Source organism: Anguilla anguilla, chromosome 1 (assembly GCF_013347855.1).
Source record: "Anguilla anguilla isolate fAngAng1 chromosome 1, fAngAng1.pri, whole genome shotgun sequence".
Taxonomy (NCBI): domain Eukaryota; kingdom Metazoa; phylum Chordata; class Actinopteri; order Anguilliformes; family Anguillidae; genus Anguilla; species Anguilla anguilla.
Window position 1 is genome coordinate 70,985,393 of NC_049201.1, and position 20,922 is coordinate 71,006,314.

At 40.5% G+C, this 20,922-nt stretch overlaps 2 protein-coding genes and 1 long non-coding RNA gene across 4 annotated transcripts; 2 read left to right on the plus strand and 1 right to left on the minus strand.

Annotated features, from left to right (window-relative positions):
* Nucleotides 1-86: 86 nt before the first annotated feature.
* On the plus strand, nucleotides 87-3,903 carry LOC118234868. Its single transcript, XR_004766737.1, has 2 exons — nucleotides 87-164; nucleotides 2,695-3,903. It is a non-coding gene; the product is annotated as an uncharacterized LOC118234868 (long non-coding RNA).
* Nucleotides 3,904-8,707: 4,804 nt separating this feature from the next.
* Nucleotides 8,708-13,103, plus strand: cdc42ep5 (CDC42 effector protein (Rho GTPase binding) 5). 2 transcript variants are annotated; one of them, XM_035380684.1, is made up of 2 exons: nucleotides 8,708-8,914; nucleotides 10,293-13,103. In XM_035380684.1, exon 2 carries the CDS (start codon nucleotides 10,295-10,297, stop codon nucleotides 11,234-11,236), a length of 942 nt encoding a protein of 313 aa, XP_035236575.1. In that variant the 5' UTR covers nucleotides 8,708-8,914; nucleotides 10,293-10,294; the 3' UTR covers nucleotides 11,237-13,103. The 2 variants fall into 2 exon arrangements, with proteins under 2 accessions (XP_035236575.1, XP_035236567.1); XM_035380676.1 differs by having other exon boundaries at nucleotides 8,711-8,914; nucleotides 10,290-13,103.
* grwd1 (glutamate-rich WD repeat containing 1) lies at nucleotides 12,809-17,822 on the minus strand. Its single transcript, XM_035380662.1, has 7 exons — nucleotides 17,574-17,822; nucleotides 17,039-17,156; nucleotides 16,785-16,947; nucleotides 15,052-15,265; nucleotides 14,463-14,608; nucleotides 14,147-14,338; nucleotides 12,809-13,741 (listed from the first exon to the last, which is right to left on the minus strand). Exons 1-7 carry the CDS (start codon nucleotides 17,800-17,802, stop codon nucleotides 13,433-13,435), a joined length of 1,371 nt encoding a protein of 456 aa, XP_035236553.1. The 5' UTR covers nucleotides 17,803-17,822; the 3' UTR covers nucleotides 12,809-13,432.
* Between the last annotated feature and the right edge of the window lie 3,100 nt (nucleotides 17,823-20,922).

Consider the following 20,922-nt stretch of genomic DNA (forward strand, 5'->3'; position numbering starts at 1 on the left):
TGATCAAACTCAATGCTAAATTGATCACCTAAAATAGTTAATTACATGGTTAACTATCCTGCCTCGTCTGGCTACTTGGGTCTAAATTGGTAGCTGGATTTAAGGTGAATACAAAAACCAGTAAACTCTGTGGTTGACCAGGACCAGTGCTGTCCACCCCTGCTGTACGTAAGACATGCTGTAGCCTAGTTTAAAAGTCATGTAATGATAGTCTTTTACAACCTGCTATAACAAAAATTGTTTGTCAGTTTGAGTTGTGTTAGTAGAGATGTACACAAAACCACTTTGTTCTAAGAGAGTGCTTTTTAAGATTGGTCCTGTGGACCTCCGTGAATGCTGGCTTCTGTTACAACCAATTCCGTGATTGGTTAAGGTAATTTCAAGCACGGAACTGCTACCGTGATTAAGATTAACTCAGAAGACAATAGGTTTGTTTGAGATGACTTTCGGCTCGCCTCGAAAACAGGCGAGACTAGCCAATTGCAGTCGGGGGAGGGGTCACTCGGACACTTCTTGGTTGACTAGCATGCTCGCCTCGTCTAGCAATGGCAGATATCGCGTTCGCGTGCTTTGTTGCCGGTGAAGTGGATGCAATAGAAATCCCACTACATCTGGCAATTTTGGCTAATTATAATTTCGAGACCATTGATAATGTTTGGCCAGCTAATTATTCTTTGGTTTACTGGGGGTATACGAGAACAGCTAGAAGTACTATAACACTCACTACAAATTGATGTGAATCAAGTCTTCATTTATTATTATTATTATTATTATTGGATACAGGAGATTGTGTATCAAGAGCTTCTTCTAATTACTTTCTCATATTTTATTCAGGGGTTTTGTTACAGTTATTTCGATATAAACTCCATTGCAGAGATGTTTATTAATACAGCATTTATGAGGAATGTGTAAAGCGTTCACTTATGAATGGTAAATTAACTGCATTTATATAGCGCTTTTAGCCAAAGCGCTTTACAACTGATGCCTCTCATTCGCCAGAGCAGTTAGGAGTTAGGTGTCTTGCTCAAGGACACTTCGACACGCCCAGGGCGGGGTTTGAACCGGCAACCCTCCGACTGCCAGACAATCGGTCTTACCTCCTGAGCTATGTTGCCCCAGTGTATGTCAGTACTCTGATAAAAAATAATTTGGTGTCTGTCTGACAGTTCATGAAGTTTATCTTGGAATAATGATGGGTAAAATGGAAGTCTCATAACTTCCTTGTGGATGGTGACAGCTTTTCTGAGCCAATAGGCGCTTCGCTCAAACCAGAGCAAGTCGTTTCCCATCATGCATGAAGTTGTGCAGTCGGTGGAGAGCAACTGCGTCGCTTAGCCCTGAAAGCTGCGAGCGCCTCGCTCCCGTGAGATTTCCGCGGCGCACCCCGGCTCGCGCAGTCGGATTTCCAGAGCAAAGTCGGACAACATTCTGAAACCGTCAGTGCGCTTGGCAAGTCGGTGGTGAAAACTGCGCATGCCTAGCTAATCTCAAACAAGCCTGATGTTCGGCTTGTTTCCATTCTGTATTTTCTAGGACTTTATTTCCCATAGGCAAATGTTAGGTTAGGTTTCAGCAATCAGGCATTTAACACTTTCAGCATTTGGGACTCAAGTGTGTTTTTACAGTCAATCAACCACATATCAGTGATTAGCCCCTTTATATGCTCGAGCATAACAGGCCTTGGGGGTCTTTCACACAGCTTGATTGAAGAGCTAGACCGCTCACTTGTATAAATATTTCAAAACGTAAGCTTCAGTCCAATCATATGGCTTTCTCCTTCATCTCACTTTACAAAATAACATCCAGAACCATGAAATGGCTATTTCAATTGGAACTGAAATAAGCGTACACAGCTTGGAGTTGGACACTACAAAATTTAAAATTTCTATTTCCCACTTATGGGATGACTTTTTTTCATCAGGACCAGCTCATTACCAGGGTTTAGAATAAACGCATAAAATCCACAACATTTCACCTTGTGTGCTAGGCCTATATAAGTGATATCCTAATGTTTTTAATTTATTTTGTTTTGGCTGCCATCATACATCAACCATCATGTAATTGCTTACCTTTAAATTTGTAGGTGGCAGTGGAGAAGGTTGCAAAGATTCCGCTACTTTTACATCTACTGTAGATATCACTGAAAATATAGCAAATTAAGTGATAGACAAATGCAAACTGTGTGAAGAGATAATTGTTTCGGGGAGACATTTCGATGAACTGTGGGAAGTGACCTGTGCAGTGAACAGCTGGTGCTGTAAGATATTACCAGAAAAGTGCCAAACTCTTGGTGCTGTATAGGTATGGGCCATACTGTCCCTCTAAGCTGTAACATGGTTAGTTGGCAAACCTGTCATCCCAATCACCTGCATCAACAGAGGACATATTTTTAGTTTATTCAAGCAATGCTTGTATAGACATTTAAGCAACATTTATGCCAGGGGTTGACAAGGTTGTCATTTGTTTCGCCAGTTGGTCACCAGGTGGATTTTTGATGACATGCCGTAAATAATACCACAAATGCTATTTTATAGACAAACCTGCCAATTCTGCCAAATTGACAAATTAGGGAACAAACATTCTGTAAAAAGCACTGCGTGAAGTATTTGTGTAGCTAATATCTCATTTTATTTACTGGTGTAGTGATTGCATAACACTCAACTGTTTTTATCATTTCCTCCCTCTGACACCCAGGTTTGGGCACGTATTTCTGCATGCCTGGCTGACACTGCAGCCTGGATGCCCCCCGTGACCTGAAACTCAACCTAGGGAAGGCAGAACGCCTGTGCCTCCTGGCAAAGGGTTCTCTGCAAATTGATACTTCAGCTGCTGTCAGCAGCCCTGCAGTGTCTCCTGCTCTGCTAAGAACCTTGGCGTGATCCTGGATCATCACCTGAGCTAACTGGGACACATCATGGCAACCAACTGGTCCTGCTGGGTCTCCATGCACACATCAGAAGAATCTGCCCCTTCCTCATCAAAGAGATTGCACTGTCACAGCTACTCATCCAAGCTCCCTTAATTTCTCATATGTGCTATTGCAGAAGATTAGTGGGGGGTTCTTTTCTGTATATTTGTGTTGGCTACAATAACGGCCTTGAAGGTCACTTTGGACAAAAACATCAGGTAAATTAATAAAATGTAATGAGGGTACATTTGCCACGTGCTCCTAAAGTGTGGTTTAGAAACCTTAATATGCCACCAGTGTGGTCTTTTAGGGGAACTAATAAGAGTTTCATATCATTTGGCAGGCTCCCAGCACATACACACTCATCTTCCCTTAACCTGAATTGGTAAAGAAAAATAAATCTCTAGAAGTCTATTCTCCTTCGGACTTTGAAATAAGCAGTCCCTACTTCCCCCAGAAATTAAATCTGGCATCACATTGTGCAGAATAACAGAGAAGAACAGTAGGTTTTGATAAAACAGAATGTGACATGCTTGCACTTGTAGTCAAAGTACAATTCCCATGTTCCATTTGAATTTATGGTTAATTTCTGGGATCCCTTCCAGAAATTTCAGGGTGTTGGCATGAGGAAACCTTGTAATTATTTCAGCGCTCTTGTCAACTGTTGTAACATAGATATGTTTATATTGGCACAATTGTGTAATTTCACCATCTGTCAAAGTAATTACTGAGGAAGGAGCAACAGCAATTTAGAGGTCTTTGGTAATATATTGTTTTTGCTAAAGGGGAGAGAGTACTTAAGCAGGCAATCAAGATTAACAGGGTCAGTAGCTTAAATTGTACATGGTGATGTGTTGCACTAAAAATATAATCGTAATGGTATTTGGTCCAAGTCTTCACATGTAGATATGGTAACATACTGGGCAGCAGCAGAAATATCTTGGAATGCCAGAAAATGTCTCAAAATTGAATTATTGTTCAGCTACACCGCTCAATTGAACCATTTATCAAACCTAAGTGATAGCATTTAAGGCACATATTCTGCCTGAATCCTTGTGTAGGCTGTATGACATAAACTCAAGTGTTGCAACAGAGCATGATCTAGCTCAGTGGTTCTCAACTCGGGCCAGAAAGGGCCGGTGTGGGTGCAGGCTTTTGTTCCAACCAAGCAGTTACACACCTGATTCTACTAACCAACCTTTGGAGTCTTTACTAAGGACCTTGATTAGTAGAATCAGGTGTGTAACTGCTTGGTTGGAACAAAAGCCTGCACCCACACCGGCCCTTTCTGGTCCGAGTTGAGATCCACTGATCTAGCTGAAGGTAGTGCACAGGATACCAGAGTTAAAAATTGAACCTGGAAACTATTTGAATGCAGCAGATGGGACCAGGATGGCCAGGACGTGTAGACCACTTTTGAAGAGTAAACTGCCTCTGAGGCAGACACTGGAAGCCAGATGGTTTTAGATTAAGTTGATTATTTTACAGGTGGTTGTGGGCTAGTTCCATGGATACTGTATGAGGATATTAAGAGTCAACTGGGAAAAGGTACAATAGGTCTGAATTGCAGTGCAGACTAGAATATAAGTTTCTCAAGCAGAGCAAATTGCAAAAAAAGAGAGATGTACACGTCTGTCATTTTCATGAGATGTGCAGGTGAGAGGAGTGGGGGAGGTGGAACTGGAAGCAGGGACGGTTTGCAAAAGTAGAGAGTAGAGAAAATCTTATGTAAATTACTGTTCATTGCTTGTATAATCAAAATATGAACAGCTGCATTCTGTTGCAGCTGGAGGTTCTTCATAGAAATATTGGACCAGCCAGATAACACGACATGGTAAACATATGGATTAATTTATCTGAATTTCTGAAATATTCCACAATTAAAATAAATCATTTTTTTTTTTATACAGAGATCAAAAATGAGAACACTGTCAGTAATACCAAGGTCTTTCACAGCCAGATTTGATACAAAGCAATTAATTTTAGGAAAGGTTACTCCCCAATAGTTTTTGGGACATAAAACAAATGTTTTATCTGGGTTTAAAAGCAGGAAATTAAAAATAATCCAGCCCTTAATATCAGTGGCATGATGCTCAATCCTGGTACTGGGGAGTCTGCTGGTTTTTGTTTTGTCCTTGAAATCAGTGACCAATTCAGACCCAAAAAACCAGGTTACCCGAGTTAACGGTGTAATCAACGGCTTCAACTGATCAATTGCTGTGCTGTTCAAGCGCTGACTTACGACAGCCTGCAGACTCTGCGTCTCTCCAGGACCAGGAGTGAGGACCACTGGTTCAAAGGCATGCTATTCATCGCACTTAAAACTTCTATCCATGTTCACATGCCTTCCTGATTCTCCCCATATTAAATTAATTGTTTCTAAATTTCTCAATTACAAACTCATCAAAAGTTGTATGAAATCAATAAACTGTGCCGTTGGAGTGCCTGTGGAGACCCCTTGAAGATGTATGATTTATAGCAGGAGAGGGCCTATCCCCCAAGTTCAATACACCTTTTGAGTTAGTGATCTGTCAAAAATGATCTTGATTAAGCGATGTCAAAAAGTGTATTTAGGTCAAGAAGTACAAGGTGTGGGGCAGGGCTGGGGGTGGCCACTGCTCACGTGTTGAACAGACTGAAAAACACAAAAAGGTGTCAGCTTACAACCTTCTCAACCAAAAACACAAAACAGAACAAAAGAATGGCCAATTCTTTCAGATGAAAAGGAAAAGAAACCAAAATCACAAAATAAAAACTAGCACACACCCACCACTGTGCATTCCTCAGCACCCAAACACCTCTCCTCTAGGCCTGGGAGGCAGGCCTCTTATAGAGCCCATAATTAGGCAATAGGCTACAGCTGATGTGATTGCAATAGACCACAGATGTAATCATGACCACCTGTCGTGCCAGTGCTGCCCCCTGGTGGGCAGCACCCTAATTCTCTTCCTGGCACCACAAAGGATGGCAAGTTGCAGTCTCATGACAGCAGTTACATTTACTACCTGGACAAGTGCAGTTTCAGAATAATGGTGTGATCGAAATCTGTAAAGATATGACTTTGTATTTGAACTAAGATAACTATTCAGTTGCTCAAAAACATAATAATTCAGCAAATTATACAGCTGGAACGCAGTGCCTATTCACTTACACAGTGATACTCATGTCATCACAAGGTTTCAGTAAAACAAATAATATTTATGCTGATATCATTGTAAGTAGCAGCCATCACTGCCAGAGTACACAACTATAAACTGGTGAGGATCAGACCTGGGTCAAATACATATTTAAAGTATTTTAATTACTTGTAAATACTTATTTAGAAGTTATTTTAAATTCAGCATTTACAAAATGTATCTGAAAATACACAAAGGAGTATTTGCATGCATTTGCAATTACTTTAAAATATGTCTTTAAAAAAATTTTAAATACTGAATTTTCAAATATACAAAGTGTTTCATTTAATGTTATTATTTGAAAATACTTTCACGACATAAGGCCAGTGGTGCAACGTGCAATTGAGTCAAGCTGTTGAAAGACTTGAAAAGCACTGGATTTGCGAGAACCCATCAGCTCGAAAGTTGATCATTTTGTCTAATTAGAGTCCAGTATTTTGATGAGAATGCGTTAGGTTACAGTCTCTGGTTAGGTGACCGCTGACGGCCCCCAGGCCAATTGTACCAATTTTCATCGTTAATCGGTAGTGAATATGCACGACTGAATTATATTTTATCTGTGTCTAACCTTGCAAAATGTAAAAGATGGCACTGTACATCTAGCTGTTGAACAACGACAACATAAAAAAGAGGAAATACACTAAAAGGCCCCTAACATAAAAAAAATTGCATGGGTACAAATAAACTGGCAAGTTGCTTATCAAGAAGTATTGAGTTTGCCATCCCCCCATGCAAAGACATGTATGGGCATTTAGGCTACTGTCTATTAGAGGCAGTGCATGGGTTGTTTAAAATTGCCAGCGTAGGATAGCCTTGCCCATAATCCAAATTCAACCCCTAGCTCCTTGTAGTTCCCCTGGAGTGCCCTCAGTATTATAACTCGCTGGTCCACTCACAAAGATTGTACAAAGAACTCAGAGATACCTCCTTCAGTATAAAGCCTACATTGTTGCTGGCTCAGTCATTTCTGTTGTCTATCACAGAAATATTTCAAAATATTTTAAAACTGTATTTGTATTTTTATGTATTTTTTAAAAGGCTCTAAATACTATTTGAAAAAGTATTTGGTTTCCCAGGAAAGTATTTATTTAAAGGAATGTATTTTTTAAATACTATTTGGGAAAGTATTTGCTTTTCCACAAAAATAATTTAAACAAATCAAATACAAAGTATTCCATGTGAACATGCATTTGAAAATACTTCAAATATGTATTTGACTACATTTTGAAATACAAATACGTATTTATATTTGACCCAGGTCTGTACGCCACAGAATTATCCTTCTCATCGTCATATTTTAAGAGCACTGTTAGCAATGTGCCATTGAAGCAGGGGCAGTCATGCACACATGTATTACAGTAATCTCCCCTTACTCACCCTTCCCGTTTCCTGTCAGATACCTCTGACACTGTATCTCCCGGATGTATGGCTTTGCCCACACATGTGGTAAACATGGCTAACAGAGGGGATCGCCAGATGAGGAATATTACAGGACATATTATGTAAATCTGTTTGAGTGCGAAACAGACAAATTAGGTAAGTAGGGGGAAAGGTTTTGTCTGGTTACTGCCCTTTACTTAATGAGTATACAGTATTGTTTGTTTATTTATTTATTTATTATTATTATTATTATTATTATTACTTTAAATTATTTACTTTACTTATGGTATACTGTTTCAATTTTGGATATACAGTAAGTACTACATTAATTTCTATGTGCTCATTAAAAGTTGTTGATCATCTGTCTAAGCAGTGGTTAGTCAGGAAATTGCTCACAAACATTTTGTAGTTATTCATGAATCTCTGGTTGATGTGGCCTTGGTTTAATAGGTTTGTGAGCCCCGTTAATTAGCTAGTAGTCCCCACTTCACCTGGACTGAAACTGGTCAGCCGAGTGTCTGTTTTTGGCTATATGGTACGGAATGACAGATAAATAAATAAATAAAAATGATAGTACCTGAAAGAGTGTTTCTTAATTCTGATCAATTGTGTGTGGTGGTGTTATTGTTGCTGTTTTATTCCCCTCTAAACAGCTTTTTATTAATTATGGTTGATTCAATTGTCATAGAATGCTGATCTGCTTTGATATTGCATGGGTATTAAGAGGTTGTGGTTGTGCACCTGTTCTATGATTTAAAAAGTAATACTGCTCTTTACGGTTTTTTTTTCATTCGTGACACTTGAAAAAATATATATAATTCAGTAAACTTAACTGTACCGATACTACTGAAACTACAATAAATTTATAGCTACTGGATCCCCGCAGTAGCCTAGAAGTTTTAGTGTTATTTTTCAGATTGATTACTGTTTTCATTATGGCTGTTCTGTGCTTATGCTATTGCTATGATTGTTCCAGTAAATATTATTGGAACTTATTAACTTCGACAAAAGGTCGCCCAGCCAAAAACACTTCTGCCAAACAAAATGTCGAATAGGAATATAAACAGGCTACTTATATCAAACAAGTAAACAAAAGAAGAGTACAAGCCTCTCTAGTCCTCACTCAGTCATATCCTCAAACCAAACCTAATTATCCTAATTGACGCACAGAGACTGGAAGATTTTTTTAAGCATTCAGAACTCGACAAAAAACTCTTCCTCCTCACTCCCTCCCTCTCCCTCTGCCTAGCGCAAGTTGTAAACACTCCCTAATAAAAGTAGCGTCACTTCCTTGCCCATCCCTAAGGGAAAAACGAAATATTAAAAAGAAAGGAACGAAGCAAGGAAAGACCGAGAAAAAGACGAAAAGTGAAGGTAAACGAGTGGAAGCCAGATGAAAAGAGAATTGTATAGGAGGGAGCAAGCGAACAACGAAAGTACGCGCAACAAAGTAAGTTTTTCTTTTTTAAACTAACTTTGATACCTTTCTAGCTAACTGGTTGGCTATGTAGCTAGGTAACATTCCTCATAAGTAGCCTAACATAGCTAAAGTCTAGGCTCAGTTAGCTACCTAGCAAACTGTCAGTTGCGCAAAAGTTTATTTCTGTGCCCTTTGATCGTTCTCACTCTTCCCCCCGCTTCTTATGCTTTTCTAATTTTGTAATTGGGACTCGAATGAAAAAATTTGGAATGTCGGAGGGGGAGGGGAACAGAGAAAAAAGGGGTACTCATTTTTTTGGTTACAAAATGAGTGGGGCGGACATGAGTGTAAAGATAGCTAAATTCCCGTCATTTATCTACTTATGCGTGAGCATATTCACAGCGCGTCTATTCCCGAATAAGAGTAATAATTATTATTAATATGTGTCAGTTGCATATAAAAATGGGAAGATACCTGTATTCTAATACATTTTTATACTGTTAATTATACAATGTCGAAAATTCTGACGTGTAATCCACCTGGCGGGCAACCGGAGATTTATTTGAAATACATGTAGCTACTTGATAAAAAAATGTGTTGCCAGTAGCTAATTACTACAAGGGGTATTTAGCAAGTCGTCATTTGTTGGTATATTATTTACTGTAGCGGACTGTTGCTTAGCCTATTTGTATTTACGTATAAGATCATCCAAATTGTGGACGGAGCCCTACAGCAGAATTTGCTGGTAGGCTGTCGCCGACTAAATCTAAGGTTCTCCGCTCTTAAATAATCCGCAGAATTAAGTTTCACTCATTAAATTTAGCCGTTAACTACCTATATGTGTATCCTCTTTGGTTTATTGAATGTTGGCTGGACATGATAAGGAATATTTATTGGAAAAGCCTTTTACATAGAAGTTCGTGGGGAAACGTGTGTTGGTCTGTGGACGTTTTCTTACTCACCCCGGGGGAAGGAATTCAAAAATGTGCTTGCGTTGTACAGATTTGGTTTACCTGCAAGTCCTAGCACGGCTCGGAGGCTGGCGTAAGAAAATGATTCATTTGTTTTTCCGCACACTCACCAAGCCATTGCATTTTAAATGTCTTCCGTCTTTGGCCTTGAATTATAGTAGGCCTAGTTGAACTACAAATTGACCCAAAGCAGTACGACCGTTTCTTTGGTCATTAATGGCGGTTTTAATTGACAGGACATATGTACCATGGTCATTCTCTCACTTACTGTTTGTGACAGTTCACTTGCAATGGCATCTTGCACCAGTAACTCACACAGTGCATTGTGTGCTCGTTTACAGTGTTGAAGACGTGACTGACGAGGCTAACACTAACTGTAATGTGTTCGTCTGGGAGGCTGTATTAACATCCCTTACGCTGTCTCACTCTCTCAGCAGTCATGCCTCTCCACAAGTCATCTCGCGGGCATCGCCTGGACCCCACCATGATTTCAGCTCCCCTTGGGGACTTCCGCCATACTATGCACATAGGTCGAGGTGGTGATGCATTTGGTGACACTTCCTTCCTGTCCACTCATGGCCCAAGTCCACCCAACTCTAACTCTGTCCCAGCGGCCCTTCCGGAAACCAACTCTGAAACACAGCTCAGCGATAGCACTGCCAGTGCCTCCAGTCCACAGCCTTGTGAATTGCAACACTCAGAATCTGTATCTTCTCTGTCTCTGGACCTGGATTTGGACTTGGGTCCATCAATTTTGGGAGATGTTTTGGGAGTAATGGATGGACTAGCGCTGGACTCTGCCTGGACCACTACTGGTGGGGAAGAAGTTTTCAGTCCAAGCAACAGAGAAGCAGAGATGGAACTTAGTGGAAATGGAGAAGAGTCTCTTTTAAGTGCTAAAAATGAGGTGAATGTTAAATGGGAGATCAGCCAAGATGGGCAAGAGTTTAGGGAGAAGGGAGATGGGCAGCTGTCAGAAAGTAGTAGTCTTAAATGTAAAGGAGTGGGGCTTAGGCCTAAAGTAAGATTTAGTGACAAAAGAGAGGAAATCATTGGTCGAGAGGAAGAAGGTGATGGGCTGGAGCAAGACGTGTATGAGGCTGAGCGTTTGAGTCTTGTACATGGAGAGAGTGAGGCAGGCATTGGAACTGACAGCAAGCCTGCCATAAGGGGGAGTGATGGGAAAGAGCCCACCAATCACTTGGCAGAATCCCCGCCAAGCCCTGCCTCCTCACTCAGCTCGGAGTATGAGGGAGTCTCGCCATTAGACAGGAGGAGAGAGGAAGATGGCCACTCAGAGACAGATTCTGAAGAGGAGGGAACAGGCAATGAGCAAGGTTACACCTTTGAGGATGAGTTTGATGATGAGATTGGTCTATAGGATATATGGAACTGATAGTACATGGACCAATGACAAAGCAGAATTTTGTTTGTCCTCAGTAATCATGTATAGTATTGTCTATTTTCTGTTTTTTCCCCTACAACTTAAAAAAGATTATATTAAAGGGAGTTGGACCAAAGTATACCTGAGAATTTTCCATTTTAAAACTGAAACTGGAAATTATAAAGGTCTCATCATAAATGTAGTTTATAGGTGCAAATTATGTTTTTTCTTCATCTCAAAGTACACTATTCAAATCCCTTTCTGTGAAGCAGTCATATTTTATTGCCATTATTTCTTAATATTTATGTATTTGCGCATTTAGTTATCTTGTAAGAACATGGAAGGTTTACAGGATAGGCATGCATCAAGATTAAGGCATGTACTCGTGACTGCATCATAAAGATTTGCCCTCTAATTTTCCTAGTAAAGTGCAAGTTCTTACTCTGAACATGTTCTGTGTGGAAAGAAGGTAAATATTGAAGATTGATAATGAAAGAAAATGAATTTGTGAACAATAATGTATTTTATGAAAGGGGCGTGTACATGTCTGTGGACATGGCTGTTTCTTAGTACATGCCATTTGATGATGTAGGGTGGTCTGACTGATCAGATTTGGTTCTACAGAAGCCACAAAATCTGAGACCTGAGATGTTGTCATGTCTGATATGAAGAGTACTGTGGAATATTTCAAGTTTAGTAATGGCAGGAGCCATCTGCCACCTTTGCCACTAAGTGCATTATTGAAATTTTTTTTTTTTTTACTATTCCTATTCTTCGAAGAAACAATGTGCTCAGGAGCAGTTTGGGTACATCACAGGCATGTATCTTTTTCTAACTTAGGTGCTGTATCCCTCCATCCTTTTGCTGCCTCCTTCATTGGACGCTGGTTAAACTGCAGTTTATTTTCTCACGAGAAATTTTGATAAATCATTGATTTAAATCCAGAGTTTCAGTTTGTTTTCATTACAGGTGGGGGTTTCAAGATGATCTCAAATTTTGTGACACCAAATTATACTGTTTGAATCCCAGCATCAAAGATTCAGACAAACTGCATTTACAAGGCACTGAGTAGATGCTTGAAGGCAGTTTAAAAATGCTAGTGTGGACAGTTCTGAGTACAGTCCAAGCAACAAAAGCTCTACACGCCAAACCTTTAGCCAGAAAGGTGTTAATGAACAAGTATGAGTAAACTGCTTATGAGTAAACTGCTTAAGACATTTTATAGAATGAGTATACATTACAGAACACTTATCAACAATGAAATGCCAATCAATTGTACAATTCTATTTGGATTGTAGATACATTGCCATCAATGTTTGGCTGCACTATTTAAGGCTAAACATTAATTCAAAATGGACAAACTCACTTTCTCTTTAAACTAATTCAGTGGCTAAAGATTTACCTCATGGTAGTTTCAGTTCTGAACCTTATCCTTAAGCTATTCTTGTTATCTCTTGGCTAATTACCTGAGCTATCCTCATTTGACCATGTTTTGGTTATACAAAAGTATAAAAGCTCTTAGTGATGTGGGAAAAGACCTAGCTAAATAAGCACACAAAACACTATTAATGAAAAAATCAGGACACTTTAATTCCAGGACAACGGTGAGCCTGTATTGCCTTAAAATTGGGGCAAATTCTGTCTCAGTATTAACAGAAATGCAGCATGGGAGTTACTCAAGTGAGAGTAGAAATTGCTATATCGATGTATTTGTTTTTCTTTTTTATGGACCACATATATAAACATTCCTTAAAGGGGTTTTATTTTGTTTTCCCCAAAGGTATTCTTATGGTTTTTAAATATGAAATCTTAAGATTATCTGTGATCTGTTTACTTTAAATAAATATTTACCTGCATCAATAAATGTCTGTTCATGTTGTCTTTGTGTATTCTATAGTCATCTGTTCAGCCATTTCTTATTCCCAAAAGAATATCACAGAGTAATTCATCTTGAATTAACATTTAGCCTAAATTTACCTTAAAAAAAAGACTCATCAAAATTAAGAAACAAAAATGAAATCATAATTTTGATTATTTGAAAGTTTTATTACACGCATGGACAAGCCCTGAATTCTGATGGAGAACCTAAAAGCAGGACATGGACACTGTCTTCAAATGAAAAGAAGAAACAAGATAAGGAGATGTGTGAACAGTACACACTGACCATGAACGGCACAGGGTGAACGGCACACGCTAAACGGAGATTGTCCTAAATACATTGAAGCCTGACAAGGCCGTTGAGATTAAAACTCCTGGAACCTGCGGGTGCCAGTGGATTTCTTTCACTTCCGTCTGGCCCTGATGGAGGAACAGCAACTGTGGCGGCAACTCCTTCAAGGCATCTGCGTTTGCTCCCATGTCACACGACTCCACGGAAAGATCCCATTGGCTGACCACATCGTCAGCACCCGAAGCAGCAAAGACACTGGAGTCCAGGGGGTTCCACTGCACAGACGTCACAGGGGCACTGTGCTGTTTGAAGGTGGCAACCGGTCGGCCAGACTGAAGGTGAGGGGGAGATGCAAGAAAGTTGTGTGGTTACAAAATGGTATATGGTGTTATGAGGCAATATTTTCAACTGAAAATGTGGAGTGGATCCTGAGTGATGAGACACACTCATGCCTCGGTGAAGCTGATATGGTAAGGAACTCTTTTCACCGGTGTTTTATGAAAATAAGCGACACAAAAAATATATACATGCACATGACAACAAAATTCCCTATCACCAATGGCATTGATTAGAATGAGTTTCTCCCTCCTTTACTTTAAAGCCCTCTGAGATCATGAGGCAAAAGTTGCATCTTTTTTAAAGTCATACCACCATGTCTGCCGCTCTTCCAGGGTTCATAGGTGTAAATTCTCTTGCTTTTACATGAACACCCTTTCAAAGAGGTTATTATTCCTTACCTGAAATTGCCTTAAGTCCCATACTTTCAGCAGTCCATCGTCACCCCCTGACAGGAGGAATGGTTCAGTCTGATTCCAACTGATTACATTTACATCTGAGGAGTGGGCCTGATCAGCTGAGAGCATGGAGTTAGGCCGAGCACGGATGTCCCAGACGCGAATGGACTGGTCCACTGAGCAGGAGGCAAAAACCTGTTAAAAAAAACAAAACATTTTTTTAAAGACATTAGTGACTGCTCATTTGTTTCTACAATCTCTAATGCAAATATGCTGCCTCTTTCTTTTTTTGATGCACACATTGACCAAACTAGCCTACCGTTGCTTCAGTAGGTGACCACTGGAGGTCCTCTACTGACTTGCTGTGGGAGCTGAAAGGTCGTTGATCAATCTGCCAGGAAGACCCATCTTCTCGCGGTTCCCATACATGGATATTCTTCTTGCAGTCTCCACTGGCCAAGCGACCTTTAAGCATAGTAATGTTTTTTTTTTAAATAGACAATTCAACATAATTGTTTTGCTTTGAATGTTTTGCCATATTTAAAATATTACAATTCAACATTGAAATGATCCAATATAGAAATGCAAAACAAATATGCTCATAGTGTTACAAAAATTAACATCAATTTTTGCACAGGGATATGGCTGGCACCATCAAATTAGGGAACTGAACATAAACTGGAAACTCCAATTCAAATCACAGACTAACTGGGACGGTTATGTCAAACTCCCATTCATTTTCTCCACAGAGAAATTACCCTTAGATGCAGGAAACCATGTATGAATTAAGGTTTTCCTCTGCGTTATGTCAGACTTCTGAGGCCCATTAATCTTTACATTCCATATTTTATATTACATTTCGTATTTGACTACAAGCATGACGAAGAGTTACTTTGCATGGTACTTACCAGGTACTTTGGTTGACCAATCAATGGCAAAGCCTTCAGTCATGTGACCTGAAAAACTAAATATGGGTGTGGCCTCCTTCTGTTGTTCCTTCAGGAATGTTTCCATGGCAGCTGAGCTATGAACTGCCTCCAGCTGTGGTCTGAGGTCAAAAATTTCCACTTGACCTTTCTCTGACCACACAGCAGCCAATGACAGCTCCCCATGCTGGATCACCTGGTTTAATGTGAATTAGGTAGAAATGCAGTAAGTACATTAGTAACAGAATTTCACAGAAAAAATTCCATAGATTACAGCATGTTTAGGCTACATCAAAACATTTCAAAGCCTGCTTGCAGATCAGTGACGTTACTGTACTCTCCTAGTATAATTTAATTCTTTGGGTAACATCCAGTAGCATTCACAGTTAATTCTTAGGAAAATCTAAATGGTCTCAAAAAATGGCTGTCATGCCATACAAAGGTGACCACCAAGGCAGGATCTACTGTACTGTTACATTCAAGAGAGTATCACCTTTGACAGCGCTTGCAAAAACGCAAAATCACCCAAGTTTGGGACTTTATTGTGTGGACGTATTATGTGGACGTGTGATGCCGTTTGAGAATTCTGTCTGTTTACATGAGGTTATAAATTACAGACGTTAAAGGGCTGGGAGTCTGTGGTCACTGTGGTTATTTCAGTAGGAAACTGTGCAAAGTGCCAAACTCAGTGCTGTATAGGCGTGCCACCAAGCCATAACTTGGCAGGATCCTTCAGATAGCAGCCACTGGCACTCACAGTTCATTCTTATGAAGAATGTAAATGGTCTAACTTGCTCTGACTTGCACTGTCTGACCAATCCAATCAAAAGCAGGGCTAAATTAGCATTACACCGCAGGTAATGTGCAGTGCTACCAAGGTATTTCACTTGACCCAGTTGAAAAGCACTGCCCTTGGCAGTTGGTTATCCCTGCATAACAAGCTAAAGTGGCTAAGTAGTCACACGTGCTACATCACTATCATGGCAGACCAAGAGCAGCACTCTTGCAAGCCTCCACTTCCCTATGCTATGTTTTACAAATGCAGTGTCGCAGCCTTCAACTACACACATTTACAGCATGCTAGGCAGTCAATCACTGTACATACTGTAGTGTAGGCAGTGATTCTCACACTGCCACAGCAAGAGGCAGTAGTAAGTCATGTGGAAGTACACAATCCATGTACTGTGGTTTTAGAACTAGTCCTCTTTCTCCAGATTCTGTTTCTATTTAAACATTCGTGGCCTTTCGGTCGGCTTGAAGCCATCCGCCCATTCCTTCTGAGCTCTCATTAACAATGCGTTTTCACTTATAGGACTGTATATCACTGTATGTTTTTTGTTTATCACACTATTCTCTGTAACTGACTGTAGTGTGTGAAAACCCCAGGAGGGCAGCTGTTTCCAAGATGCTAGAACCACCACGTCTGGTACCAACAATCATACCACCATTTGTCCATCCTAATGTTTGGCTGAACAAAAACTAAACCTGTTCACGTCTGCATGCTTTACATATTGAGTTGTAGCCACAAGATTTCCTCTTCGGAGGAACAAGTTATTTGTATTAACAAGCAAGTATGGCTAATAAAGTGGTCACTGAGTGTATAGCACAGTAAATATATTCAGATCAACTTCACTGTTGTGAAAACAGATACTACTGCTATATAAAATGTAATAGATTTATAACTAACAGTAATGTGCAAGCGAAAATCCACTCACCCTAACTCTGTTGATTCCCCCATAATGTGGAACCATAGCCAGTTCTAACTGAGGCTTCTTGTCTTCATCTTCTTCATCATCATCACTCTCCCCATCACTGCTCTCTTCCTCTTCTTTCTCTTTCTCTGTGCCATACAGGTTGTGCATGCGCATGACTAGGAGTCTGAAAGAGGGAAAATGGGTTTGAGAGTGGGAGGGAATGAGGGCGTGGAATCTCTCACTGCATGCACGGGATGCCCAGCTGGTTAGAGTACCTGTTAAGGTTAGCAGATTCTGCCTGTGTACCTGCACACAGCAGCATGGACATGGGAAACTGTTCCCTTCCGTCTCCGTCCTCATCTCTCAATACATCGAAACTCAGACAAGGAGCACCTGTAAATACGGAGGGAAAGAGTCTAACTCTACCTTTGACACAGCGTTATTAAACAGTCTATACATTATAACGCAAGGCTGCAGCTGGCTGGCGAGCAGAAGTAGTAGCTATCCTGAAAGTTTACATCATGTAGCATAGGGTTGTAACGAATTTGCTTAAATTAATAATGGCTGACATGTACAAATGATTGTGACTAGAAATTTAACAGTAGAAAATACATTCCTGGCTTTTTGTTCTAAAAAGCCACGATATTTTGAGCATCTGGGCAATAGTTAGACTAACTGTTATTGTCAAACAAATATTGCGAACTTCATAGCCAGCAACTGTTACATACAGCAGACGAGTAACATACAAAATAAATACATTTTTAAAATGAGCAGTGCGTTAGTAACTTTGATTGGTGAAGTTTTACTCACCCGTCTGACACTCGTGATACAAGCGGTACGCGGACCGGTCCATTTCAAGCTCTTCTCCTGGTTTTAGAGGCTCTATTCCGGGGACATAAACTTTATTTGGTCCTTCTCCCTCATCTTTCTCTTCATCCATCCCGTCATCACTGTCACTCGCTTCCATCTCTCCCATTTCCCCCTCTTCGTTGGAAAACGTGTCTTCCTCGGGGGCGGACATATTAGAAAATGGCAGCATAGTCAACACAGGGAAGTCTGGGATGACGTCAACCGGAAAATAGTCACCATAACTTGTGTGCGGCGTGCGTGCTCGTGTGTTTCTGCCGCTGATGTGCGCGTGTGTTTCTGCCGCTGAGTTGCGCTGCCCATTCCTGCTGAGATACGGTTCTCCATTGGTGCCAGTTCTGTTGATGTACTGTGTGGTCTGTGGTGTGGAAAGTATTCGATGGCTTGTACATAAGTATACATAATAGCAGAGGTTGTAATAATATTCAGTTATTTATAATGGCATATACAAAATATACCCACTGTGATTTTAACTACTGCCAATTGTAAATCAAGCTATCTGAGATAGTTATTCAGGATAGACTCAGTCAGTGACAAAAACACTGTGATCATACATTCCACAATAGGAAGATACTCAAGAAAATAACAATTTGTAAGACACTTTAATGCTTATTATGAAAGAAAATGATCATTTGTGTTAAAATTAGAATGTACACTGTTATGTTTACATTGTTCTCTCTAGTGTGTCTTTTATCATGTGCACAACGGCTTCAGAATTCCAAAAGAAAGCACAAAAGGGCAGAGAGGACCCATCTCCGTTTTCCATCTCACATTCCTAGAATTTAAGAAGGTCAAGGGAGGGCCTGTAACACCCCGCAGGCTTATGCATTGGGGTGTATGTTCAGGGAGGCTTATGCATTGGGCTATATGTTCAGGGAGGCTTATGCATTGGGCTGTATGTTCAGGGAGGCTTATGCATTGGGCTATATGTTCAGGGAGGCTTATGCATTGGGCTATATGTTCAGGGAGGCTTATGCATTGGGGTATGTGTTCAGGGAGGCTTAATGCATTGGGCTATATGTTCAGGGAGGCTTATGCATTGGGCTATATGTTCAGGGAGGCTTATGCATTGGGCTATATGTTCAGGGAGGCTTAATGCATTGGGGTATGTGTTCAGGGAGTCGAAGGTGGCTTCCAGACATCAGTACCTATATGCATGCCTCTGTGAATGTATTTGTTTTATGTGTATTCGGTGTGTTAAAGAGGACTCGTATGACACTGGAAGGGATGTATGTTGGAAAAACCTGTCAGGATTGATGTCTGACCTTCAAAGGACCTCTTTGATAGTAGGTGGCACTTTTAAGGGCGGCCACATGGACCTGGGCTTCAGGAGTTTGGACATGTTTTAATATATTTTTACAGCATTAAAATATCATTTTGAGTAATATTTAATACAACCTTTCAAGCCAAGCCCTACAAGAACTATACCGATATCACAACCCCTCAGTGGCTAGTCAAGTTACTTTTCTAAAAAGCTCAACTCCTGCCAGCTCAATTACTCTGAAATTGAAGAAGAAGCACTTGCTCTCATCTGGTCTTCATAGCATTTTGATGTGTACTTACTGTAGGTTCTGGTGTAGTTCTTCTTGTGGTCTATACTGAGCACACCCCTCTTACTTTTTTATGTTCGTTGCAAAATCTGAACCAAAGGCTAATGCGATGGGCAGTATTCTTACAGCCATATGATTTAGTTACGTCATATTAAAGGCACAGAAAATGGGATGTTCCTAGGTACCAAGGCTAATGAGTTGGGAGTTTAGGAGGGAGTCTAGAGAGGTTGGGGTGGTTGGTGGTATAGTTGGGGCACAGGTTTTGTGAGGTGTCCTGTGTTTTTTTTATTTTATTTTTTACATAATTACATTGGTATTGTGTATTTGGGTACTGAGATTTGTTTAGTTTTGGTATGAGTAATACTCACTTTTTTTAAGAAGGGGGGTGTGACAGCCCTCAGTCTGTCTGGCTGCATGTGTGTGTGCTGCTTCCTTGCCTACCTGCCAGGTGCTCGTTATGCTGATAAAGACCACCTACCTGAAATTGGGATTGCTGGAGGGAATCCGTAACTCTCACCTCTATGAAGGCAGCTGAAGCGAAGTCCTTTTTCTCTCTAACCTACTCTTCAAGTTAGCTTGTTTGGTTCTGTTCTGTTGTGGATTATGTCACTTTGGTAATGTTCTTTTGGGTTTACACTTTACAACACCTGCCAGCACTTGTTACACTCAACCAAACACTCCTCTCACTACTGATCCTATTGACTTGCACACTTCATACTGTACCTTTTTGTATTAGTTAACTACTTCAAGGTCATCATTAAATCTTCAGTTAACTCCATTATTCATGTGTCGTCTTCACCCTAGCTCCCCAGTGGTGGAACAAATTCCCTGTCCCTCTTCAAACCTCTCCCCCACTACCCATCTTCCGCCGTGGTCTGAAGACTCATCTCCTCAGACTATATATGGACTAACTACCACCACTCTGTATATCATTTCACTTTAAATCCGCCCCTTTCATGACACTCGGTACCCCCATTCCAGCACTTTTTGGTAATTTGTATTTGTCCTAATATTGTAGCTTGTTCTTCTGCCTAGTTGGCTTGGCAGAGGTTAGGTCAGAATAGTGTTCACTGTGTGAACCAAACTGTGTTCTTGGCTAGAAACAGCTGTACGAAATAAGTATTGTATCTTATTGAACCTGTGTTTTGTAGTTGTCCATGACAACAAAATGCACTTTTGTTTGTCGCTTTGGATAAAAGCGTCTGCCAAATAAATAATAGTAGTGTAATGGAATCTCTCCCTCTTTCGTCCTTCCCGAGCTGGGTTGTGACACTGGTTCAGCCGGTTGAGTCTGCTCTTCTGCCATTCTAGTTAGATAGATGTGGCCATGCTAGTCACATGTGTTTGTTTACTTGTGGGTGGCATGTTTCTGGAAGAGTTGAGGCGGGAGGTGGGTGGCGGGGTGGAACAGATGATGACTGACAGGTGCTAACCATTTTTTGCATGGATCGTTCACGCATAGTCTTGGTTTTGCCCTTTGTTTTCATCTGTGAAGATTGCATTTGGAGTCAGAGGCATGTATCATCATGCAGACCAAATAACTGATTATGGCTGACAAACAACTAACCTGTAAGATGAAACAACAGAAAAAATAACAAACGGGGTATATCAAGTACAGCAGTTTGGATAGTCTTGAAGAGGAAAAAAGCCACTGTTGGACTTCCCACAGAACCACAGAAGATAACTGCAGTAGATGACAGACAAATCTTAAGTGCTGTGGAAAAAACCCTAAAACAACAGTC

Bases quoted from the DNA above. Each gene is read 5' to 3' on its own strand.
- cdc42ep5 (XM_035380684.1), top strand. From the start codon at position 10,295: ATGCCTCTCCACAAGTCATCTCGCGGGCATCGCCTGGACCCCACCATG.
- grwd1 (XM_035380662.1), bottom strand. From the start codon at position 17,802: ATGCTGCCATTTTCTAATATGTCCGCCCCCGAGGAAGACACGTTTTCC. The intron at 16,948-17,038 runs GTACTCTAACCA...TCCCTCTTTCAG, and splicing joins GAATCTGCTAACCTTAACAG to ACTCCTAGTCATGCGCATGC. The intron at 14,609-15,051 runs GTAAGTACCATG...CTATGCTTAAAG, and splicing joins TTGGTCAACCAAAGTACCTG to GTCGCTTGGCCAGTGGAGAC.